This window comes from Dipodomys ordii, unplaced genomic scaffold (genome assembly GCF_000151885.1).
Source record: "Dipodomys ordii isolate 6190 unplaced genomic scaffold, Dord_2.0 Scaffold9, whole genome shotgun sequence".
Classification (NCBI taxonomy): domain Eukaryota; kingdom Metazoa; phylum Chordata; class Mammalia; order Rodentia; family Heteromyidae; genus Dipodomys; species Dipodomys ordii.
The window spans coordinates 25285625-25312772 of NW_012267225.1; the positions used below are offsets into that span (position 1 = coordinate 25285625).

The 27148-nt window shown below is 37.2% G+C and overlaps 1 protein-coding gene and 1 pseudogene across 3 annotated transcripts in view; both read left to right on the top strand.

Moving 5' to 3' along the window:
* Chd7 (chromodomain helicase DNA binding protein 7) overlaps positions 1-27148 on the top strand; it is a 216775-nt gene that overhangs the window by 153404 nt on the left and 36223 nt on the right. For all 3 annotated transcript variants that reach the window (XM_013009365.1, XM_013009366.1, XM_013009367.1), the window contains exons 8-15: positions 7096-7210; positions 10044-10127; positions 11464-11601; positions 11698-11819; positions 12673-12916; positions 13957-14133; positions 20528-20671; positions 22581-22836. In XM_013009365.1, the coding sequence (XP_012864819.1) occupies positions 7096-7210; positions 10044-10127; positions 11464-11601; positions 11698-11819; positions 12673-12916; positions 13957-14133; positions 20528-20671; positions 22581-22836 (1280 nt within the window). The remainder of the gene's footprint in view (positions 1-7095; positions 7211-10043; positions 10128-11463; positions 11602-11697; positions 11820-12672; positions 12917-13956; positions 14134-20527; positions 20672-22580; positions 22837-27148) is intronic.
* LOC105980365 lies at positions 3129-3769 on the top strand (annotated as a pseudogene).

Below are 27148 nucleotides of genomic sequence, written 5' to 3' on the forward strand. Positions count from 1 at the left end.
TAATTTAAAAGTATCTTTTCCACAGTGATTTGAGATCTAGTTGTCATGTACTAAAATCATATATATTTAGATGAATACCTGTACTTTTTGTTCATTTGACCTTTTTATAAGCTAGGACCATATTTAGTCTGTTTACTGTATTTTAATGTTTAACAGATCTATTTTCCTTTAGTAATTTTCTCCTTCATGTTTTCTTTCTCTTCCTTCCTTCCTTCCTTCCTTCCTTCCTTCCTTCCTTCCTTCCTTCCTTCCTTCCTTCCTTCCTTCCTCCCTCCCTCCCTCCCTCCCTCCCTCTCCTCTTTTTTTATCTCTTTCTTTCTTGTGTGTGTGTGCATGTGTATGTGTGTGTGTTGGTTCTGGGCCTGGGCACTGTCCCTCAGCTCTTCAGCTCAAGGCTAGTATTTTACCACTTGAGCCACAACACCACTTCTGGCTTTTTCTGTTTATATGGTGCTGAAGAATCGATCCAACACAGGGCCTCATGCATGCAAGGCAAACACGCTACCACTGAGCCACCTTCCCAGCCCTCCTTCATATTTTCACATGTAGTATTTCACACATTTGTGTTTATATGATATGTCTTATGTGATTCCACAAAAATGCTTCTTTGTATTTTTTATTAACATTGTATTAAATTTACAAATTTATTTAGGATATCGAGTTACACTCTACAAAAATAAGGCTATATTTCCAGTTAGCTCAACTTCTGTGTAATCTTTTGAGAGAGCTTAACATTTTTTATATATAAATTTTATACATTATGGATTTTTTGTTAAGTATCTCTTACTATTCTGGCTTATTTAATGTATTGGTTAATCATACCTCAGATACATTGTTGAATAATTAATGGAGATAGTGAATGTCCATGTCTTGTCTGTTACTTCTGTATTTTAAAAGACTTAGTATTAAGACTAAAGCATTTATAAATTCAATTGTATTAATGAAATAACAATCAATTCATTATATATTGCAGATTTCCTAATGTTGAACCAACTTTGAATTCCTAGAGTTCCTCTCTCCCTCCCTCTTCCCTCACCCCTCTCCCCTTTTTACTCCCTTCCCCTTCCCTCCTTTCCTCTCTTTTCCTCTCCTCTTCTTTCAAATGGTAATAGAGATTGAATTCTGGGCCTTACACATACCACACAAATGTTCTAACACTTGAGTCACAGGCCCCTGGCCCCATGTATTAATCTCTTAATATTTTAAAATATTTAGAATTTTCACTAATATGCTGGAGTATGATTTTGTTTTTTTCTTTTCTTGGTTTGTACTATATATAGCAACATTACATTTATATAATAAATGGGTTTTTTTTGTTTTGTTTTGTTTTTGTCAGTCGTAGGGTTTGAACTCTGGGCCCTGGGCATTGTCCCTCAGCTCTTCAGCTCAAGGGTAGCGCTCTATCACTTGAGCTACAGCACCACTTCTGGTTTTCTGGTGGTTTATTGGAGATAAGAGTTTCACAGACTTTCCTGCCCAGGCTGGCTTTGAATTGTGATCCTCAATCTCAGCCTCCTGAGTAGCTAGGATTATAGGCGTGAGCCACCGGCGCCCGGCTTAATAAATTTTATTATATACTTGTTTCTAAGGAAAAACTGTATTTAAAAATGAACTTTCATTTTCCAAAGTGACCATAAGCTATATAATTTATAGGGCCTAATTTAGATTATTTAATAGTTCATATAATTTACTTCTTTATAACTTCCTTGTAGTTTTAGTGCTGTCTGTCAGGAAGAATTCTTCTTTCGGGGCCTTAATTGTTTACTAAGACATAGCAACCAGTCTTTGAATCTCTTCCTTTTCCTTCTTCTTTTTATTAAGCATTCAGAATGGGATATCATTGGGATGTAGAAAGTAGAGAAAGTATAAAGCTAGAATTTTCTGAAGTGGAAGAATGCTTGTCTAGCATGCATGAGGTCTTTGGTTCAAACCCCAATACCACAAATGAGGAAGAAGAAAAGCAGGGGAAAAAAAAAACTACTTTTCTAACTGAAAATTTCAACCCAGTTTGCAGAAGATAGATAGAGCAGAGGCCGACTCACTTGGACAAGTGCTTGTGCTCAGGGCAGGTGATGGCATTTTGCATGTACACATTTGTCTCTTCCAAGGCAAGAATATTAACTAAACACATGCTTTCAGTGCTCAAATAATCAGGAGACTTGACCATGTTAACTCTGTTAATTTTGTTTCTAATTTGCTTATTTAATGGAAACTGAGACAAGTAGAAAATAGAAAATAAAGTACTTAAAATCTTACTACTTAGAAATGATCATTAACATTTTGATGCATATTCATCTAGTCTGCTTTGTAAATATATGTGCATGTGTATAGGATTATGTCAATGCATATTTATATAAGTACTTATACTTAAAATCTTTTTCTTCTTAATTATAGAGGGATTAAATCAACCCTGCCTTTGAAAATGTGTATGAGGCATATCATAAAATCAATTACATGGTACTTAGCATTATAACCATATTAATCATTTAAAAAAGATTTTGTAGTAGATGTATATTTTCTAAGTAGTAGTACCTTGATTGTGAAAGAAGTGTATATTTAAGTGTTTATCCAGTCTCTCTTCCCCTCCCCTCCTCCTCCCTCCCTTTCTCTTCCCTATTTCTCTTCTCTTACCTCAGTTTTTCTTACGTTGGTTGAGGAGCTACTTCTAGAGGTTGAATACAGAGTTCTGTACATATTTGGCAGAGTTCTATCACTGAACAACATATCTAGTTCATAGTTTTCTGAGACAGAATCTTGCTGTGTAGCCAAGCCTGGCCTTGAACTTGCCATCCTCCTGTCTAGCCTCTCACGTGCTGGGACTTGCTGGCATGTGCACCATGCATGGCATCTTCTCATTTCTTTTTAATATCATCATCAGAAAGAGAAAGTAAACACTTGAGGTTTAGGGGGCAGGGAGAGAGTTATAGCATAAACAGATATTAAAATATCAGGTGGTACAATCCAGTGTAATGGTAGCAGTGGTCACTTGAATGTGATAAGATGGTAAATGAGCCGGGGAGCCTGGCAGTCATGTGGAGACTTTGAGTCATTCCCCATCCCCCTTATACTACTGGGGAAGAAAGGATCTGCTACCCTGACACTGCCCAGATGCTGGGCACTACCCCAGGAGGGATAATGATGAAGTATTTCCTGGGCCAGGGCATGCCCTGAAGTTCCTGGGACCAAGTGTTCACTGACTTCTTGCAAGGGCACCTGAATTCTTGTCATAAACATGTCTGGACAAAAGATGTAATACACTGGGAAGTCACACCTGACTAGAAGCTTCTGTCCCAGAGACTCTCAATAGATTCCTCAATGGGCAGAGCGACAGTTTCTTGTCAACGTTGCTCACTTGATGTACATCCTGGAGGACTTTATTATGGACCCACAGAACCAAATCGTGACCACCATCATCTGGAACATCAACCATACCCCGCTGGTGGTGGTAGAGGAATGATATGTTTACTTTGTGAACTCTTGCAACAGCTGGACCAAAATCCTCCAAAAAACCTGCATCTTCTTGAGCTTATTTGGTGTTTCCAGAGCTGTCCAGGAATTTCGTCTTTCATGGTTCAAAAACAATGTGATTGAGAGTATTTAGGGTTTTAAATACATCTTAGCCAAGCTGCAAGGTGAGACTTCTTCCAAAACACTTGTTGAGATATCCAAGGAAGAAGGCACTGGCAGCTACCAAAAAGGCTGCACCACCAAGCAGCAGCAGTGCAACAGTTGTTTGTATAGCAGGCTTTGCACACCCCAGCCAGTGTGACAGAGCTCCCTAGTCCCTCTCCCCATGCAATTCATTATTAAAAATCCACTTTGTTTTCTCTGTTGTCTGCATGATGGGTTGGGGGCATATGAAGTGCACCAGTTAGTGTTCATGTCCAGGCCCTGCCTGTTCATTCCCCCATGAGTGGATGATAGGTGCAGAGAAGTATGGTGACTTACCCAAGTGGAAATGTAATAAAGGACAGACTTTAAGCTCCATGAGGGCAGGGCTTCTTTTTTTCTCTTATGTATCTCAAGTACCTGAAACAATATGTAGCATATAGCAGGCACACTTAATAAAGACTTGTTTTATTCGTTTGCCTGCCCCACCCTCCACAAAAGAGTATTAAAATATCAAAGAGAACAATGCCAGGGATGCTATAAAACATCATGTTTAGTGTCAGGAAAAGACAGGGTTGAGTCCTGTTCAAGTGTAGGCAAGGATATATTCAGAGCAGAGGATGATGAACATGAAGGAGCTAAGTATGTCTCAGTGAAAGATGTATGTTCGGAAGGGAATTCTAGTAAAAATTCACAGGGAACATTGTTGCAAACTCCTGGAAGAACACAAGCCAGAAATACAGAAACTGGATTTATGGGCCAGCTCAGATTGCATTGTGGTCCTTTCTTGTTGGTAGGGAAGGATTAGGCTAATATTACTTTTGGGTGATGGTGTGCTAGGCCTTATGTGAATCAAGGACTTAATCCACCTCTCATTTCCAAAGAAACTGCTTTAAAGAAATAAATTCTTTTAACTTGACAAAAACATTTTATTTCTCAGTAATTAAAGGCTAAGAACATAAATTTATAATTAAGACCATCCTGTAGTGCCAATTATTGTATACAGAAGTACTCATTCACTTATGAAAACTGCTTGTTAGGCCTTATTAGGTCATTTCCAGTTTGCTTTTTCCCCCAAAATCTTTTAAGTAGTTGTACAAGGGAGGTGCCATATTACAAAGCATTTTATGAATACAGTGAGTCTTGTCTTGATTAGTGTCACCTCCTTCAACATCTTACACCCTTTCAACTCGCCTCTTCCCTTCTCTTAATTTCCTAGTATATGCAATGAATTCTTTTTTTTTTTGGTCAGTCATGGGAGCCTGAACTCTGGGCCTGGGTGCCGTCCCTCAGCTCTTCAGCTCAAGACTAACACTCTAGCACTTGAGCCACATTGCCACTTCTGGCTTTTTCTGCTTATGTGGTGCTGAGGAATTGAACCCAGGGCCTCATGCATACAAGGCAAGCGCTCTATCACTGAGCTACCTTCCCAGCCCCTGCAATGAATTCTTGACTGCATCCTTCAACCCCTTCGATAATTCATTTGTCTTACCACTCTCCCCTGGACTCCCCTCCCCTTCTTGGATGTGCCCATTTTCTGGTGTTGATTTTTTTGGGCTTTGACCTAGTCTTTCCAAAAAGATTATACTACTTGGGCTCTTCTTAGAATCTGTTATATTTCTTAACTCATTTGTAACCATTTGTGTATGGACCATCCCAATAAGTTTACTTCTAGATTTATCTATATTCTACCACAAATGAAAGAAACCATGCAACTTTCATTTCTCTGGGTCTGACTTATTTCACTTAATATATTTTTTCCAAGTCTTTCCATTTCCTTACAAATAGAACAATATCATTCTTTCTAATAGATAAGTAAAATTCCATGTGTACATATACCACATTTTCTTGATCCATTCGTCCATTGAGGAGCATCTGGGCTGATTCCATATCTTGGCTATGGTGATTAGTACTGCAGTGAACATGGTTTTACTAGTGGCTTTACTGCAAACACATTTGTGTTCTATTGGATAAATGCCCAGGAGTGGGATATTGCTGGGTCATAGGATAATTCTATGTTCAGTTTTTTGAGGATCCTCCATACTGCCTTCCAGAGTGGTTGAACAAGTTTATGTTCTCACCAACAGTGTAGTAAGAGTTCCCTTTTGGCCACATCCCTGCCAGCATTTGTTGTTGTTTGTTTTCTTGGTGATGGCCAGTCTGACTGGGGTGAAGTGAAATTCTGTGTGTGTGTGTGTCTGTGTGTGTCTGTGTGTGTGTGTCTGTGTCTTTTATTTACATTCTCTTTATGGCCAGAGATGTTGAGTGTTTCTTTAGGTGTCTTGGTCATTTTCACTTCTTATTGTGAGAAGTCTGTCTTAAAGTCACTAGCTCATTTATTAATGGGTCATTGTTTCATTGAGGATTTAATTTTTTGAGTTCCAAGTATATTCTGGATATTAGGCCCTTATTTGATGTATAGCTGGTAAAAATCTTCTCCCATTCGGTGTGCTTGTTAGCTGTGTCCTGTACCATGCAGAAATGTTTTAAGTTTGTTGTAATCCCATTTAACAAGTCTTTGATTTGTTGTGTTTCTAGAGTTTTTACTTAGAAAGGTTTAACCTGTGCCCAGGAGCCGAAATGTTTCTCCTGCTCCTTTTTGTAATTAGTCTCATGGTTTCTATTCTTATCTATTCTTATATTGAGGTCTTTGATCCATTTTGAAGTGATGCTGGTACAAGGCAATATATGAGGATCTAGTTGCAGTTTTCTGCAAATTGGATATCCAGTTTTGCCCAGCACCATTTGTTAAAGAGGCTTTCTTTCTTCCAGCCTATGTTTTGGCTCCCTTATCAAATATTAGATGGCTATAGGACTATTAGTTCATTTCTGGGTCTTCTGTTCCATTGGTCTCAGGCCTATTCTTATGTCAGTACCAAGCTGTTTTCATTAGTATGGCTTTGTAATAGAGTTTGAAGTTTGGTATTGTTATTGCTCTAACACCATTTTGCCTGCTAAGGATTGCTCTTGCTCTTCAGGGTTTTTTGTTATTCCATATGAATTTTTGAATTACTTTCTCTGTCTTATTAGAGAATGTTGTTGGGATTTTGATGGGTATTGCATTGAATTTGTAAATTGCTTTTGGGCAGTATTGTCATTTTCACTATGTTAATCTTTCAATACAGGTGCATGTTAGGCTATTTTCTGTTTTTTTATTTATTTTTCTTAATGTATGGTAGGTGAGAGCAAAAGACTGAAGCAAACTTTAGGCACTACTGAAGATTTTTTTTTTCCCATTCAAGACCGGGACTTGGAACTTGCTAACTCTTTACACTCATTGGCAGGTGCCCTACCATCTGAGGCCCACTATTGATACCTCTAAGCCTCACTATTGATTTTTCACCTACTTTCAAACAATAGTTCTTATATTGAATGCTGCTCAGTAGTGACAATGATATTTTTAGTTGTTTCTTTTTTAAAAAATAGTAAGACTTGCTAAAATAATTATTTTCTACATATTTCAAGGATGTGATTTTATTCTTTCAGCTCTTATCTTCATTGTCAATGGGCATCTGTAGAAGATCTGGAAAAAGATAAGAGAATTCAGCAAAAGATTAAACGATTTAAGTCAAAACAGGGCCAAAACAAGTTCCTTTCAGAGGTATGAAATACCTGATTAATTTTTGAAAATGTTTATTAAATTTTACTCTGGAGTTTGAATTTTAGTTTGGTAAGTTGCTACAAAAAATTACAACAATTTATTTGATGCTGTTACTTGCATATTGGTAACTAAGTATTGCTAAAAATTTTGTAAACAGGAAATTTCTCATTCTTCCTGTTTCCTTGTCTCAAAAATACTGGTCCTTAGGATACTATGTGGAAATAGTGATGGTATGATTAAACACTTGCACTGAAAGTGCAGATAATAAATGAAAAAAGTAAGTAGACAAATGCTCCATGGAGATTTAGCAGCCTACAAGGTTGAAAAATTCTACAGTAAGTGTAAGATACAAGTTCTAGGATATAGAAGTTTTTTTGGCGGGATGCAGGGGGAGGGGGATCTAGGTGGCAAATTTTTTTTAGTCAAGTGACTCTGAAAGAGTCCACTGATCTTGTGCCACAGAAACTGAACAGGGATGGAAGCTGGCATACAGTGTGTTTGCCTAGGTTTGCGGGAGTCATAGGAACATCAGCTCTGCTACCCTGAACACCCAGCCTTCTCAGTGGAACTGAGTGGAATGAGTTAACTTACTTACGATTCAGATCTTAGATCTAGGAGAATAGGAAGATGATTTTTTTCTTTGAAAGGATGATCTTTTGGAAAATAATAAACTAAGAGATTCTATTTCTCATAACTTTATAATGAAAATAAAGTTAAGTTTTTCCATATCAGGTAAGTTGAAATCATTAGGTTCCTTTTAGAAAGGGATACCCTATGTTCTGTTGACCTTTTCTGTGGTCTCGGATGGGGATCGGGAGAGGACGAAAAGCACAGTGTAGCTTTCCCCCATCCTTAAATCCTGGTGCTGTTTATTAATTTGGGCTCTGTTTCCTGTAGTCTAATGCTCTTTAGAGAATTTTATCTGGCCCTTACTATACAGCCTGTCGGTCTGAACCTGTTATCTGTGCCAACTGTTTTTTAACCAAGGTTGAAAAACATTATCTTCCAAGAAAATTGGCATTTAGAAATCTTAGGTTCTATTCTGAATGAATTATGAGAAGATAAACATATACCATCCCCCCCCCAACCTTAATGCATGTACTGTTTATTTATTGTGGCTTCAATATTCATGGCTTTGCTACTGTAGAGATTTCACTCAGGGTTACTTTCATTTCTCTGTTATACCTTATATGTCTCCTGCCCCTAAAGTGTTATTTGAAAAGATCACTTAGTCTGGAAATTTTATCACAAGCATGGTGGCATAGATTACTCAGTGGGAAAAATGTAGGGGGAATAAAGTAAATTTAATTCTTTTTAACAATAAACATGACAGTTCTAAGAATAAGTTATCTTAAAAAAAAAGTCTTGCCATCCAAGTCTGATTTGTGGAAAATTTTAGTGTTAATGTTGTATGTGAATAATAAATGCATACTGTTTATATAGAAGCTTTTGCAAAGCCAGCGCGTTCCTATATTGACATTTTAAATTAACGAAACATTTGGTGTTTTCCACATCTGTAGAAAAGCCAGAAGTAGTTGAGTTGTATTTGAGTTTTTCTGTTTGTTGGTTTTTAATACTATCTGGGGGCTTGAACTCAGGGCTTGGGAGCTGTCCGTCTTTGCTCAAGGTTATCACTTCCTGATTCATAGCTCCACTTCTGGCTTTTCGGGTGGTTAATTGAAGGTGGGAATCACAGATTTTCCTGCACTGGTCGGCTTCAGACTGCAATGATCAGATCACAGCCTCCAGAATAGCTAGGATTACATGCGTGAACCACCGGCATCTGGCTGAATCATTTTTGTATTTCTGCTTTTTGTTTGCTGATTCATAATTCACATTACCCAAACTGGGCGTTTAAGTGGTCACAGTAACACAGAATGGGTTCTTCAACACCCTGTAACTGATAGCTTGTCTTTTTAACCTGAGGTTCGTGGGATAAAAATGGTGTCTTAAGTGATTTCTAATATGCCTTTTAAAACATTTTTAACACAGTGGTATGATTAAGTTAATCTATAAAAACATACATTGATTTTTTTTGGCTGTTTGCTTTTTTAATTTCTGACTCAGACTGACTGAAACTTTTCAAAATATGGCTTAGTCTGCAACTTCTTGTAGAGACATATTCTATTCTTTTATATGAGACAATATTATAAACAAGTAGTTTTACTTTATTTTTGTAGATATTTACAAATCTTAGTTAAGTAACTCAGTTATTTAGGTCTCATTTTTTAAATTCTACGCTTTTATCCAAACACTTAGTATTCAGTGCAAGTAAGTCATCCTAACATTTAAGATTAGTGACAAGACTTATTCTGAATGAGATACTAATATTGATTGGTGAAGATATGAAATGGTTTCAGTGTTTGTAGCTCTTGAGTAGCATTCTGCAAATGATCTATATAGCATAACAACCCAAATAGTTATGAGACTTCAGTAGTACTTATGATGCATTGCTCTTATTCTTTATTGGAAACTGTACTTTCAAGAATGCTAAATGCATTGCATGCCATAAGCCTTTCGGATTGCTCATTAGTGAATTGTAATTTCACACTTCATTTAAAATATTCTTAAACATTCTCTCACAGTAAAAGGTTTCACACAGTAATTAAAAGACCCAGTTAACAAAGTCTGAGAAGTCTGCTTTCCTCATGGGGAATGGTTTTGCTAAATTGTAGCATTTCAGTTAATATAATAAAATTTTCCAAATAAAAATTTTGTATTGCTGTGACCCAAGATATTACTGTGTGATGAAAAATGAATTATTGCTTGGCATTTTCATTCAGGAAATAAATAAATGTTTTAACCTTTTCTTTCCCTGCCCCCTTTGGTACAGATTGAAGATGAGCTTTTTAATCCAGATTATGTGGAGATTGACCGGATAATGGACTTCGCACGTAGCACAGATGACCGGGGAGAGGTAACAGGAGATCATTTATATTCCAAAGCCGTGGTTCAGGCAGCTCATATGTGTTTGCAGAGATGAGAGAAGCGTATACCTGGTCCTGGTCAGAATCCTGGATCATGATAATACTTGTCTAAGTTTAACTGAAACCTAGTGATTGATTGCTTTATTTAATAAGAGTGTTAAATATTTTTATGATTAGTCTGAGTTCTAAAATAACAATCAAGTTACATTGACATTTTCACAGTTCTAGATTATGATTAATAAAGACCTCAGTACATTTCAGTTTGTATTTATCCTGTAGCAAACTGTTCCCATGTGTAATTGAGAGTACTTTTGTGGCAGAATAGAGCTTAATGTAATTTGTTTGGGGTCCTCTTAATTAAGCTGATAAACTTTATTTAATGCAGTACCAGTGAATAAAAGAAAATTTATCTCTTTATGATAAGAACTTATGAGATTGTAAGAAATAAAAATAAAGTCTATGACCCCCCCCCAACACGTGTCTTGGTAACAATATGTCTACATACTATTAGCTCTATCACTCATTATTGATTCATGCAAATTGAATTTTATATTGAAGTGTTTAGGGTTTGATTAACTAGGGAGACGCTGCAAAGAACTCTCATTTTATTTAAAAATTTTATGGTGAAATTGTATGATATTTCAAACATGGAATTTTAATTCCATGGTATCTGTAACATCTTTACTTTGCTAGTTCTTAGTTTTACTTTTAAAAATTGTTTCGTGGAATATTTATAATGTATAGTAGGTAGTTTTAATACAATAACCAAGTCGTTGTACTTTGGTCTTAAAATGAAGGCCAAAAAGCCTAATCCTTTTCTCAAGTACTTTCCCCTCCAATCTTCTAGAGCTCAAGTGCATTATTTTAATGATTGGATGCAAGTATCTCTTTAAGGAAAGGGCAGATATTCTAATAAATTTGTGTAGTTTTAATTCTTTAAGAAATTAGCCAATTATGCAAACATAAATATGCTAAGATGATTACATTAGCAAATTATGTAAACATGTAAATATGCTAAGATGATTTGCTTTATAAATCTAAGTCATATACATGATGAATGATTTGCACAGATAAAAATGAGGCCCACATTTAGCTTGTTATTCATCAGCTATTCCTTATGCTTCCTGGCTTGAAAATTACCAATGAATGATATAGGTAAAATTTTTAATTTGTTCTACTAATGACAAATAATACTGTTTTAAAATGTTTACCAACACAGTCTTACTGATGCTTTCATTTATCTACTAGTAAATATAGCATATGGTTTTCCTTAATATGTAGTGTTTATTAAATAAATTGAATCCTGGTTTATTTTCACCTGGCCAGCCTGTGACTCACTATCTGGTGAAGTGGTGCTCACTTCCTTATGAAGACAGCACATGGGAGCTGAGTCAGGACATAGATCAAGCAAAAATCGAAGAGTTTGAGAAACTCATGTCCAGGGAACCAGAAACAGAGCATGTGGTAAGAATTGGCTCACTGTAGACAATTTAATTTGAAAATAACATAGTAGTATGATCTTTGAAAAATCACTAATGGGATTTACCATACTCGAAACAGGAGCGACCTCCTGCTGATGATTGGAAGAAATCGGAGAGTTCCAGGGAGTATAAAAACAATAACAAACTCAGGGAATACCAGTTGGAGGGAGTAAACTGGCTACTTTTCAATTGGTACAACATGTATGTAAAATATTTTTCTTTACTTTTAAAGAAGAACTGTAGCTCTTTTCCTTTATTTTTATTTAAAATATTAATCTGAAGCATAATAAAAGTGTTTGAAATATGCTTAATGTTTACTTATTCAACAGATTAATAGAGATGGTCTAAAGTATGTAGAAATAGTTTTTCTTTCTTAGAAAGTTCTCTTTGAAAATGTATTTTTGGGAAGTGGTGCTGTAGCTCAAACGGTAGAGTGCTTGCCTTGAGCTGAAGAGTGCAGGGACAGCGCCAAAGCCCAGAGTTTAAGCCCCATGACCAACCAAAAAAACAAAACTTTGGGCTGGGAAGGTGGCTCAATGGTAGAGCACTTGCCTTGCATGCATGAGGCCCTGGGTTTGATTCCTCAGCACCACATAAGCAAAAAGAAAAAAGCCGGAAGTGGCGCTGTGGCTCAAGTGGTAGAGTGCTAGCCTTGAGCTGAAGAGCTGAGGGACAGTGCCTAGACCCAGAGTGCAGGCCCCACGACTGGACCCCCCCCCCAAAAAATGTATTTTTGTTAGCTGGGTACCCACGGCGCGTGCCTGTGGTCCTAGTTACTCAAGAGACAAGTCTGGTGATTGCAGTTCAAAGCCAGCTTATGCAGAAAAGTCTGCAGGTTTAAGTGATATAGTGTTAGATTTGAGCACAGAATCTCAGGAACAGCGCCTAGGCCCTGAGTCCAAGCCCCAGGATGATCACCAAAAAAAAAAAAGGTATTTTTTTTTTTAATATAAGAAAGCATATGGAACTGAGGATTAAGAGTATAATTTTGTGAGAAGACAGTGATATCTAATGTCTATACTTATTAAACTTTCCTCTTTATTTTTCCTCACAGGCGAAACTGCATTTTAGCAGATGAAATGGGTTTGGGAAAAACTATCCAGTCCATTACATTTCTCTATGAGATATATTTGAAAGGAATCCATGGCCCTTTTTTAGTGATTGCCCCATTGTCCACAATCCCCAACTGGGAAAGGGAATTCCGTACCTGGACAGAGTTGAATGTGGTTGTGTATCATGGGAGTCAAGCTAGTCGTCGGACCATTCAGTTGTATGAAATGTACTTCAAAGATCCCCAGGTAAAACTTCCTGCGTCCTACCCCTTGTATTCAGTAAATGTATTTTAAGGTGTTAAAAATGTAAATGTTTCAGTTCCAGACTTTGCATATTGGGAAAATTGCTTGAAATTTCTTGGCTAATTAATATTGTCTTTCTGCATCTATGGATACTGCTCTTTTTAAAAAAAATACCATTTGTTATTCTGTTTCATTGAAAGAATAAAATTTGTTTTTACCTTGGATAATCACAATATAATTTAATGTAATGCAGTTTTTGTATACATTTACAGTAATAACCAAATAAACAGGTTGTACTAAGTATGAGTAGAGAGAGTTTGTTGTTTTTTTTTTTTTTTTGTACTTTTACTAGAGGTGAAAAATACTAGGCTTTGGAAAAAACAGATCTCCAAGGTAAAGGCCTTATACTTTGGCTTGTACTGCCAATTGTTACTATTTTTTCTTGATTTTAGTTACTTGTATTCAATTATGATATTGACAGTGAAACATGGTAAATAACACAATAAAAAGGGTAATATGTTAAAGATTTTAAGCTATAACTAGTAAATGGGTAACAGTTAATTGGAAATGTTTGTTTTATGTGTATGTTTGGTTTTTATAAACTTAGATTCTGACCTATGGTTATATAAAGGGAAAACTATTAAAACCAATATTTTTAGTTTATCTTTAGATTTGATAAAATTCTAAGTTATATCCTAAGTTAATTTTTTATTTCAAATGTTTTAATGTTTTATAGGAAGTTTTTAAAGAATAAAATAAGAAAGAAAAATAATTTCTAAATACTGTATATAATTTATAAGGAATTTGAATCCAAGATTTTACTAGCAATTTTGTAATTTCTTTTTAAAACGAAGTATTTATTGTACAGCTGTTTTGCCATAATGGCCTAAAGCCTCCAAATTAACTGGAATACCGAATATGTTATTGAAAAAAAGAAAGGGATTCCCTAAGAAGGATAAATTGATATATTTTATACTATATCTTCATCATCAACATTATTAATATAATCTCTAGTGCTTAATAATTCTGAGTTGTTCTTCTAGGGTCGAGTGATAAAGGGGTCCTATAAGTTTCATGCCATCATCACGACATTTGAGATGATTTTGACTGATTGTCCTGAGCTGCGGAATATTCCCTGGCGCTGTGTGGTTATTGATGAAGCCCACAGATTGAAGAATAGAAACTGCAAGCTGTTGGAAGGTCTCAAGATGATGGACTTGGTCAGTGATCATACTAGTGATTCCACTGAATCTGCATAAGGATCCTTACTGACTTGATAGTTGTACTGCTCTGAAGGTGATTGGTGTCCATGAAGGGCATACACAAAGCCTGCCCAAAATAGTGATTCAGTTTTCTGAACTTTCAGTTACTCAAAAGTTGCTGATGCCTTCTTAATTTATGCGGTATGCTCTTACTTTTAAACAGTCATTTTGCAGCAAAGTATAGTCACCATATTTTTCCCTGAAGGGAATTTCAGGTATTTGCTTCACTCTTTTGTTTATAGATTTAATTGTGGGGCTGAGCTTTACCTCAGTGATGACTGTCCAGTTATGGACCAAGGCATGTAGTTTTCATCCCACAGGTGTGACTCAGACCTGTAGGTGCAAGTTCTCAAAAGTACAAGATATTACAAGACCTCAAATTACCTGGAGTTTTACACCGTACCTAACACAAACATCCCCAACTTTGTTTTCACCTTACACAGAGACAGTTTGATTTCCTTGATTTCATTTGTATATGTTTTTCAAATAGTATCATAGGATAATATATTGTAGAAATGGTAGAATTTGGTTGCTTTGTTGTGTTCTACTGCAGCATGCATGATACTGTACTGGAAACTGCTATATGGTCTGTCATTCTTAAGCTTCTTTTCACTCAATAAGTGTTGTAACCATTTGTTTTTCCTTTTCTTTCCATCTGAAAATACCTTTATTTTTCCTTAGCCACTAAAATGATGTTTATATATATATATATATATATATATATATACTTATAGGTTCAAAGTATCCTTTTTTCCCCTTTTTGCATTTTTCTTTGTTATTATAAAGTTGATGTACAGAGAGGTTACAGTTACATAAGTCAGATAAAGAGTACATTTCATTTTTAACAACATCAATCCTTCCCTCACTCTTTCCCAGTTTTTCCCTTCCGTCCCCACCCACAAAAGTTTTTTTGTTGTTTTTTTTTTTCTTTCCTTTTGTCTTATATATTCATTTATCTATCTTTGCGGGGAGGGAACAGAAGTGGTGGGACAAGGGTGAACAAATGCAGCAGTGGCACTCACTAGACATGCTGAAAAAGAACTATACAACTTGTTTTTCATTTTTAACGTACCATTGAAAAGAAAAGTTATTTTCATGTAGGATATCTTGGGTGATTTAATTCATGTCAAATAGTTTTTAGAAAAGGTTTTTTAAATCTCTAATGTTCAACATCTGTAGATTAGTAGGATTATTTGTTAGAGTTGGAGATAGGAAGACATATTTTGTATGTTTAAGGACAGGCAACAGGCACTATTGAAAAGAACACCTAAAGCTTTCTTCCCCAGCTTCTTTGAGTAGTTGCTTCTATTCCTAAGAGGACTAGACTAACAAACTCATTTCTTAATTAACAAATAGGCACAGTCTATTTTTTGCTTAAAGGAAGAAGTCTTAGTTACCCTGTTTAGGATAGAATTTCCCATCTCTATAATGACTTATAATTCATATTGTCCCACATCTTTTATGAAAGTTTACTATTTTAGGTGACCAATCCACAAAACAATGTGAGCTTCTTTGATCTCTCCAGGTGATGTGTTAGCATTACATTGAAGTAAATCTGTATTTGCAGGTAAAGACTCAAAGCCATAAAATATCTAGTTACTGTTTTAAAGTTGGAATCCACCTTTCTGGTGATCCTACTAAGGGACAATAGTATGACTGTTTTCCTAAAATGTAAACAGCAACGTGACTAACTTATCATTTCTTTTATCAATAACATATGGATCCTTACTATAAAACAATTTAGAACAAATTGGTTTAACTATCATAACCCATCTGTCATTTCGATATTTATGGAATTACTTTAACATTTTATCAATGAGTTAAGAATTCATTTTATGAATAATTTTTCTGTTGCATATCAACATTCCTTAAACTAACTTGCAGATAACATATATGGAAACTATTTGTGTGCCTCAGCGGAGTAAACAGAGAAGGCTGCCTCTCAGGTTGCCCTATTGGCTAGTCCAAGTACCCAGAATTCCTATAACTTTTTTGTTGTTGTTAAGACTAGGACTCAAACTCAGCACCTGAAGCTTGCTCATTGGCTCTACCATTGAGCTACGCTCCCAACCCCCTTGTAACTCATTTTTAACGAACTGTGAAGCTTCCGTTAACAAATGAATAAATACTTTGTTTTTTCTAATGATTGAGTGTCTTTAGCCAGGCACCCCCCTGTAATCCTAGCTACTCAAGAGTCTGAGATCTGAGGACCACAGTTTGAAGCCAGCCAGGGCAGGAAAAATCCATGAGACTCTTTTCTCTAATTAACCACAGAAAGCCAGAAGTGGAGCTGTGGACCAAGTGACAGAGCACTAACCTTGAACAAAAAAGCAGCTCAGGGAAGTGCCCCATCCCTAAGTTCAAGCCCAGTACTGGCACAATATGTCTTTAGCCAGGTGTCAGTGACTCATACTTCAAATATTAGCTACTTGGAAGGTGGAGATTTGGTAGTTCAAATTCATTCTGGGCAGAGAAGTCTACAACAGTCCATCCAAAAATGCAAAAGCTGGCTGAGGCATAGCTCAAGTGGTAGAATGGCAGTCAAACAAGCAAATCAAAAAAGTATGAGGCCTGAATTCAGACTATCATGCCAACATGGGAAAAAATAATAACAATCTTTGTCTCTTGTTTCTTGCTTGTAATTCCAACTACTCAAGAAGCAGAGATTGGGATGACTGAGGCCATCCTTGGTAACAAGTTAGCAAGACCTTATCTCAACAAAAAGATGGGCATGGTGGCACATAGATAAGATCTACCCTGTGACTCAAATGGTAGAGCACTTGGCATAGCACATGTGAGGCCCTGAGATCATATCCCAGTATCACCCAAAAAAATCTTTATCTCAGCAAAAAGCTTTATTTATGAAGTAGAAGACATTATTGTTCAGAGCCAGAATATATTTATATTCATGCAGTTCTGAGTAACTTTTTACCTAGTGGTTAAATTCATATGTAAGCATCATTAGAACATAAGTACTTGTCAATTCTGTGCTTAGATCCTAAAGTAAGTCACAGTTAAAATACTAAGTAGCTATACTCAACTAGAGTACAGCTTCTAGGGATCTTCTGTTACTTGTGTTAGACTGAGTTAGGATGAAAATGTATTTGATGAATATGATCGCCAAGTTGATTCTCAAAATAGGAAGACAGCTAAGTTTTTTCCCATCTCCTGAGACAGGAAATGTTTGTGAAGATAATACAGAGGCAGGACAGGAGGTGACATCTCCATAGAAGTGTGTGAAAACAAAGCCACCTCACCCTTTTGTCTCTTATTGACGAAGAGTGGGTGTCATATAGGTTGTAGTAATTCTTTGTTAATTATGTTGTCCCTGCTGTCAATGTAAGAAAGTCCCTCATAAACTAAAGAATCTGCTGACATAAACCTGAGTGCTTACCACTCCATCAAAGCTAAAGGCAGTGAAGACATTGTAGGGAAAATGTATAGTTGCTGGAATTAATGCTTCGATATAATAATGCTCAGAAGCCTGTGTTGGGAGTTCCTTTCCTTTTTCAGAAAATAACTTTATCTTGAAAATTAATCAGTTAAAAAATCTTAAACATAACCGGAGGCCAGTGGCTCAGGAAGCTAAGATCTGAGGATTGATGTTTGAAGCCAACCTTGGCAAGAAAGTCCATGAGACTCTTATCTCCAATTAAACACCAAAAACGCCAGAGGTAAAACTGTAGCTCAAGTGGTAAAGCGCTAGCCTTGAACCAAAGAAGCTCAGAGACAGTGCCCAGGCCATGAGTTCAAGCTCCAGGACTGACACCAAAAATAGTTTCAACTTTTGAAGTATTAAGTGTTAAAGGCTGAAGTCAGGGTATGAGAAAATTGGGAAGCATTATCAGTACTGCTTTTCTACTGCCCTTTTTCTGAATCTGATGGTGCTTTTTAAAAATTTGTGGGGGACTAGGCACCAGTGGCTCACGCCTGTAATCCTAGCTACTCCAGAGGCTGAGATCTGAGGATCTCGGTTCAAAGCCAGCCTGGGCAGGAAAGTCCGTGAAACTCTTATCTCCAATACACCATCAGAAAACTGGAAGTGGCGCTGTAGCACAAGTAGTAGAGTGCTAGCCTTGAGCTGAAGAGCTGAGGGATAGCGCTCAGGCCCAGAGTTCAAGGCCCACGACTGACCAAAAAAAAAAAAATTGTGGGGGCTGGGAAAGTAGCTTAGTGGTAGAGTGCTTCCTTAGCATGCACCAACCCTGGGTTCAATTCCTCAGTACCACATAAGCAGAAAAAGCCTTAAGTGATAAGAGTACTAGCCTTGAGTAAAAGCTTGGGGGCAGTATCCAGGCTCTGAATTCAAGCCCCAGGACTGGCAAAAAAAAAAAAAAAAAAGGAAAAAAATCCTTGGATAGCCATTGAGACTTGGGCCTTCCAATGATCATGTGCAACCTACTACAGTCCACGTAATTCATTAGTGTTTATATAGTAGAAGAACTTAGTTGATTTGCAAACTTCTTAACATTCATTAATTTAATCAGTGAAGACTAGATCATCCCTCCAACTTCTATCTATCAAGAGAAAAAAGGAAAGAAAAATATTGAACTGTTTTATCTCACTGTCCTGAGAGTTTCATCCACAGATAAGACATGGTAGTCATTTAGAAAATTAGTGAGTCTTTGCTTTTTATTGGGCTGGGTCAGTACCTCATTGTTTAGTTCAAGCTAACCTTGAACTCACTTTGTAGTTTAGTCTAACCTTGAATACACAATCATTCTGCCTCATCCTCCTCAGTGTTCTTACTTACATCATTTCACTAGTATTTGCTGAGCATATAGCCTGTTTGGCAACTAAATTTTGTCAGCTTTCAAGTTAAGTCAAAACATTTCTCATCAAATACTGTAAACCATAGTCACTTTCTAAAATAGTTGTATTCATTGTGTTGTATACCAAATAGCCAAATAAAGTAATAATAATGATCATAATAAAGCTCCTGGTCATTTTTATATTTTTTTATTATCTTTAAGTATTTGTATAAAAGAGTTGCTATATAACAAGCAGTTTATGAATCTAGTGCATCTAGTTCAGTGTCACTCTCTTCACCATTCTCACCACCCCCCTTGACACACCACTTCCTTTTTATTAATTTTGTGGTCTATCCAATGAATTCTTGACTTTCCCCTCTTTTCCCCCCTCTATTTATCCTTCACTCCTTGGTTCCCCCCATACTTCGTCTTGCATGTACCTATTTCCTCATACTGATTTTGTTGGGCTGTTACCTAGTATTTCTAAAGAATTACAGTAGTTGAGCTCTCCATAGAGTCTATATCTATAACTAAACATGTTGGGTGATATGCAAATGATTACAAATGAATTGACTGAAGTATAAAAGTCTGGTCATTTTAAAACAGTTCCTCTTTGTTGTGTGTATATATAAATAAAAGGACGAGGTACAACTGGAGAAAACGCTCATAAATAGGGAGACTTAATAGAAGAAATATTGGAACATAGTTCAAAGAGAAAAAGATAGAACCATGTGATTTTGTTTTTTGTACTTTGTTTTTGTTTCTGTTTGGTTTTATTTATTTTTGGTGCCTGTGCTGGGGCTTGAACACAAGGCCTTTCACTCTTGCCTGGCTTTTGTGCTCAAGGCTGGTGGTTTACCACTTGAACTAGACCTCTATTTCCTTTGTTGTTGTTATTGTGAGACAAGTTCTCAAGCAGGCTGGCCTTGAGTTTGAAATCTTCCTGAGTCAGGCTTTCCAAGTACTGGGATTATAAGTTTGACACCGGTAAGCCCAGCATACTATCTGATTTTTTAAAAAATAGATTTGTGACATTTAAAATCAAATTCTGATCACTTTGCCTTTGGAAATTTGTACAGAACAAAATGGGTGTTTCATATGCTATTACATTTAAAAGCCATTCTTTTGTCTGAAATGAGTCATGCAGGAAACAGCAAGATGAGAGACATGTTGATGTAGAGAGCAGAAAGACAGTGGTGAGCTTTTTATGTCCAGGAATTGGGAGTGGGGAGGCGTGAGGAAGACAGCCCCCAAAGAATAAATAAATAATTAAAAAAGCTTTAGTGGAAAAGAAGCATTGAAACTTAAGTGACTTAGAGAACCATCATACTAAAATAATGGTTTAATAACCTCTGGAAGAAACAAGATGCAGGATGCATTTAAGTTGTCTACAGAGTTTAAGATAGGACCCTCCACATGTCTGTCTGAAGTGTGGACCTTATTTTTCTTATATCTGTCTAAATGTTTAATTTCTATATCATGTAAGATGTGAATGCTGAGCTGCCACCACAAGTAGAAAAAAGTAAATGGTCATACAGAGAAACTAGTCTTAAACTGGTTTTGCTCTACAGTGTGGTCACACACTTTCCTTATTGCTGTAGGAACACAAAGTGCTGCTGACGGGAACCCCGCTACAGAACACTGTGGAGGAGCTCTTTAGTTTGCTTCATTTCTTGGAACCAAGTCGCTTCCCTTCAGAAACCACCTTTATGCAAGAATTTGGTGATCTAAAAACAGAAGAGCAGGTACTTCTCACGTCTACTTTTTTTTCAGTCACAAAATGAATAATTAACTCATGAAGTTGCAAAGCATTAATAATTGCATTATTTTAAAATGTAGATTGTATCTTAAAATTTTTTCCTACCTAGCTAACAGAGCTCCATGTATTCTTCTGTTGAACTAATTAATCATTTCAGTGATTTTCTTAGCTGTTTGCCCTCACAAAGGGCTATTGAGTTTTGTTGACGCATTACATAGCTAGTGACATAATTTTCAGAGCTGGTGTGTGTGTGTATGTGTGTATGTTGGTCATTGTGCTTGAACTCGGGGGCCTGAGTGCTGCCTCTGAGCTCTTTTGCTAAAGACTAGCTACCACTTTAAGCCACAGTATCACTTCAGGTGTTCTGGTGGTTAATTGGAGATAAGAGTCACACAGAGTTTCCTGCCCAAGCTGGCTTTTGAACCATTATACTCAGATCTCAGCCTCCTGAGATGCTAGGATTATAGGCATGAGCTACCTGCATCAGGCTAATTTTCAGAGATTTCTATGCTATCAGAGTTGGTGGCTCTGCTGTGAAAACTTGCATGAACAATATAAGAAGTCACTGAAGTTTTAGAGCTGTTTGCCTACAGGAGTTCTGAGCTGAACCATGTATCCCCAAACACATTGTTTTACTTTCCTTGTAAGTCTTCGGCAAGTGTTCCACCAGTTTGAGCTGCATTCCCAAATCCCCTTGTTCTTTTAGTTTGTTTTTTAGATGGGGATGGGAGATCTTTTTGTTGTTGTTGGTTGTAGGGCTTGAACTTTGAGCCTGGGTGCTGTCCCTCAGCTCTTCAGCTCAAAAAGAATGCTCTGCCACTTGAGTCACAGAGCCACTTCTGGTTTTCTGGTGCCTAATTGGAGATAAGAATCTCATGGACTTTCCTGCCCGGGCTGGCTTTGAACCTCGATCCTCAGGTCTCAACTTCTTGAGAGCTAGGATTACAGGTGTGAGCCACCAGCGCCTGGCAAGGGATAGGGGATCTTATACTCAATTTTGCCAGAGCTGGCCTCAGACCACAATCCTTCTGCCTCCATCTCCTGGGTAGCTAGGATTATAAGTGTGCATCACCATGCCTAGTTGCTTACTTTTACAAGCCTTCTTATTTCATTTTAGAAGCAGGGTTTCTCTGAGACATATATGAGATTCTCCGTGTGAAAACAACTTGTTTATACACTATAAGAGTTAAGAGGATATTCCTATGTTTCATGTGCCATATTTGAAATAAATATGGAGATAAAGCTTGTAATTTTGGTTTTTGTGTGCCTTCTATCCAATTTACTGTCTAAAACCTCTGGGTTTAGTTCAGAGTAAAGTATGTTTTGTTTTTCTAAAATAAAAGTATATGTTGTGGTTATTAGTGGAATTTATTAGTGAAATATATCAATATATATCAATTGATATATATCCTATATAGATTCTATATATAGAATGTATATAGTATATATAATATACATAGGTATTATGTGTATACCTACTAACTTCTAGATGACTCCCACTCATCTTTTTAGCTTTTTGTAAAGGAAGAGAATATAACCTAGCACTCTGTCACATTGTTCTTTTTTCCCCTCTTCCTCATCATCCCTGTGGCCTAAGACAAATAGAAGGGAAAACTAATAAATGAGCTGTTTTTTTCTTGCTATGTACTCTTCAACCCTTCTGTTTATTCAGGACTCCTAGGTAAGTGATATTGTCCATTTGTCATAGAATCAGCCAGACTTCCTGTATTTTCTTCCCTTATGACAGTTGAAAGATTAGCTCCTTTATATCCTTACTGGGTTTTGAAAAATGGAAAAAAAATGTTTAAAAATAAGGTAATCCTAATTTTCACGTTAGGTTACATTTTAATGCAAACAAACGATGATACCAGTATTTACCTAAGGTCCTTTTTTAGGTGCAAAAACTTCAGGCTATTCTAAAGCCGATGATGTTGAGACGTCTCAAAGAGGATGTAGAAAAGAACTTGGCCCCCAAAGAAGAAACTATTATTGAAGTTGAGCTAACAAACATTCAGAAGAAATATTACCGAGCCATCCTTGAGAAGAATTTTACATTTCTTTCCAAAGGTGGTGGACAAGCTAACGTACCCAACCTTTTAAACACTATGATGGAGCTACGAAAATGCTGCAATCATCCATACCTAATCAATGGTAAGCCTGCCCACTTGCGGATTTATTAAATGATGAAACAAGCTCCAAAAATTCCTTTCTGCCCTGAGACTGAGAGATTTTATGGTGTGTGGTCATGACTTCCCTGTCCACTCACGTGGACACCTCCTTCTGTGGTTGCCGTGGTGACTAACTAGTGCCCTTGCAATCCTGAAAGCGCAGTCTCTCCTTGCCTGTTTCCTTTCAAGTAATAGCGTTTGTACTCAGTAGCTAGACACCATCAGTAAGGCAATCAACAAAGGACAGATTAGCTCCAGCTAAGGCTTTCTTGGAGTGTGTGTGCGAATATGTAAATGGGAGGCACTGCAGAGGATAGCTGGCATGGGGCAGCAGCTGCTGGTTGCCTTGAGCCTCTAATTCCTATGAGATTCCTTACTGTCTAGAGGCCTTCAGCACATTCTCAGGAGAATGAGAGATGATCTTAAAGCTTTGGGCATAGTTTGTTGTTTGTTTCTGATTGAGACTTCATGGGCCTTCCTGTTTTGTTTTTTTAATTGAATCCATAGCGTCCTATATCTCACTTGTTATGAGGAATAGTGCACACCTGTGGGATGAAACCCCTCAGAGGTTACAGGATGTCAAGGATGTGAGATGAAAAAGGTCTTTTAGAGGAGATGGTTTGTGAGGCAAGCCTTCAGGGATAGGAAGGATTTTGCCAAGCAGAATTTGAGGAAGAATATATTATATATAATATAATATATAATTTAAGCAGAGGGAAACCTGAAAACAAAGGGAGAATTCACCCAAAGTATCACCATGTGTGGGTACTTGTGGGACCATGTACTCTAGACTCTACCTCTAGGCCTCAGATGCTAGCCTGGGGCACTTTGGCTCTGGTCTGGAGGTAGAAAGACATGGCCAATGCTTAAGTTAAGCAGCTATTAGAAGAGGGGCTCTAGATGATTAGGCAACATCCTATTAAAAAGGATGGAAGGACTGGAAGCTAGTGGCTCATGTTGTAATACTAGCTACTCAGGAGGTGAAAGCCAGCCTGGGCAGGAAAGTTCATGTGACTCCCATCTCCAAGATAATGAGCAAAAAGCCAAGCTGGAGGTGTAGCCTATGTAATAGCAAGCAGAGCAAGAGCAGGGACAGACTAGTAAACAGAAAGTCAAGCTCCGGACCTATGGCTGTGGTCTGGGCAGCAGATAATATGGATTAAAGAAAAATAGTGGCAAGCTAATTGTGTGCTTGTGTACAATTACAAGAACTCCTTACCTTTCTTCCCCTCACAGTGTATGCCAATCAACCACTGTGGTTCTACAAGTCTATAAGACAAAAATGCTATGTGTCTGGAAAATAAGATCAGAGCTGAGTCATTCTGTAACATCAATGAATTTTGTTTTTATTAAAGAGTATATTCAGCTTTGTCTTCTAGAGACAGTATCATGTATGATAATTATATGTTTAATATACCAACCTGTATAAGAGCTGTAAGACCAGTCTGCTGTCAACCAGCCTGATGATAAGTTTGGGCTAGGACAGATACTGCAATAAGTAGAAGACACACTGAGTACCCACACCCATTTTTGCATTTAATAGCTGATAAAGAGAAAATAATAATAGCCTCCAATGAGAAAGAAGAGAAAAGGAGATAGCCCCCAAAGGGCTTGGGACCTGGCAGCAGGAAGTGCATTTAAGGAGAGGCTCAGCCATGGTGAGAGCCAACCCAGGGTTGAACATTGTCTATTGTTTTCCCCAAAACACAGCTGATAAGTCTATTTGGTGTCATTCTGTATAGCTTTTTTGTTTCTCTGGATCCTGAGGCTTGCCATCTATGGCATTTGTTGTAATTGGTCACACCATGAGGTCAGCTCTCCTGTCCTTACAGTTAGGAGGTATAAGTAGATGCCCCTGTGCTTTTGTTTTGTGGGAAATTGTAGTTTAAAAATAGTTGAGTTGGCTGGGTGCTGGTGGCTCATGCCTGTAATCCTAGCTACTCAGGAGGCTGAGATATGAGGATCATGGTTCAAAGCGAGCCCGTGAGACTCTTTATCTCTAATAAACCACCAGAAAACTGGAAGTAGCGCTGTGGCTCAAGTGGGAGAATGCTAGCCTTGAGCTGAAGAGCTGAGGGACAGCACCCAGGCCCAGAGTTCAAGCCCATGACTGACACCCCCCCCCCAAAAAAAAAATTCTTGAGTTGGGCACAGTGGTTCATGTCTATAATCCTAACTATTTGGAAAGCTGAAATCAGGAGGTTCAAGGTCAGCTTGACCCCTTCTCAACCAATAGTTGAGACTCCAGTGACTGGGCATGGTGGTGTGCCCTAATCATCGCAGTCACATGGGAGATGGAAATTGGGAAAATTTTAATTCCAAACCAGCCTGGACAGAAACGTCTGTAAAACTTCATCTTAATGGAAAAAGCGGTGTATAGAGCTGTATATTTCTATAAGGGAAGAAGCTGCAATTAGAGGTATATGCCTCTATAAAGGTTTAAAGTATAAAATAGGCAGATTGTGGTCCAGGTTCATGCCCACATATGACTCTATGTCAAAATAACCCATGATAAAAGGGATGGAAGCTCTGCCAGAAAGTATCTGATTACAAACCCCTAGTACTTCTTAAAAAAAAAAATCAATATACACACATCTGCCCAGATAACTTAGGGTAGGCCTTGTGCTTCACAAAGATTGTTACAGAGCTAGTGCTGTTCAGTCTCATCCATAATCTGGATGTTGTTTCCTGTCCCAGAGCTTTCTCTGCACATGATGATTATCAAACATTTATAAGGAAGTATTTAATTTTAGAAATTAAATTGAAATGTGCTGGTTGTAACTTCAATTCTTATAGAGCACAACCTATCTGCAATTGTAAAAAAAATAAAAGCAACTCCATGCAGTAGTTGAAATCCATAATTTAATCACAACAGTATAAAAATATTTAGGTGTTATGATAGAATGCAAAGTGTATAAAGCAAAGAAAGACTTTAATGCAGGTTGGTTTTGTTTTGGGGTTTTTTTGGTCCTGGGGCTTGAACTCTGGGTTTGGGTGCTATCCCTCAGCTCTTCAGCTCAAGGCGAGCGGGCTACTGCTTGAGCCACAGTGCCACTTCCAGTTTTCTAGTGATTTATTGGAGATAAAAGTCTCATGGACCTTCCTGCCCGGGATGGCTTTGAACTGTGATCCTCAGATCTCAGCCTCCTGAGTAGCTAGGATTACAGGCATGAGCCACCAGCCCCCAGTGCAGCTTAGTATTTTTATTTAAATGTTTAGAACAATGTTTAGCATCCCATGATCTCAGTGAGTATTGATTGTTTTTGTTTTTGCTTTGTTTTCTTGCTAAAGTCACTGGTTGTTATTGGGAATAGATAAAATGTAGAAAAATAGTGAGCAAAAGAGTAGAAACAAGGCTTGCCTGATGGAACGTTTTCAAGAAAAAAATAGTAGCTTTATTTTTCAAGGAATCTTTAAAAACAAAACATTTTATCATTTGTTCATGGCTAATACAGTTAGATGACATTGCAGGCACTGCTGTGATGTTTGTTGATGTGCACAGACTTCAGACTGGAAGTGAGCACACCCTATTTCAAGTTAACACACACTGTCAAATGTGTTAACTGTATTTTAGCTAAGCATTTGGGTTATCATACCCATTTCAATTAATTTTCTTACATCTACAAATCTTACATCAGTGTAAATCATTAGTTAGAAAGTTTGAAAAATTAGCTTTTAACTCCAGAAATTAGAAATTGCCTTCCTCCTCAACAGTTCCCCTACCTCTTTTCCTTTGTCATCATAACAAATATAAGGTTAAGAGGATCATAAAGGACATACATTTGCTGATATTTTAAATAAGCATTAAGATAAGCTGGCTATTAGAGAATTTTAACAAAGAGCTGAATTGATTAGTTTAGCATATTTCAAGAGGTCAGAAAGAATGCCTTTTTTCTTTCTTACTATTCCTTTTTTTTCTGCTTTATTTTTTCTGTTTTTAACATGCATGTAGAGTGTTTAGGTCATATTCATCCTCAACATTCATCCTCCCATTCTTATTGGTACTCACTCTCCAAAAAAAAAAACAAACCTGTTTTATGTTCCTGTAATTCATTTTTTGTGTATATTAATTATACAAAAGGGTTTCACAAGTGTATTTCACATATATATTTTATTGTCCTTTAATCAGATTAACGCCCTCTATTGCTCTTTTTTCTTGTTGCCCTGCCCTTCCATTCAATGGCTTTCAGAGAATTTTCTTAAGCCGTCTTGATATAGACACACTGTATTTAATATTCCTGTACTCCATCATTGTTTTTCTCTCTCCCCTCCCCATCCCTCAAAACGCTCCACTG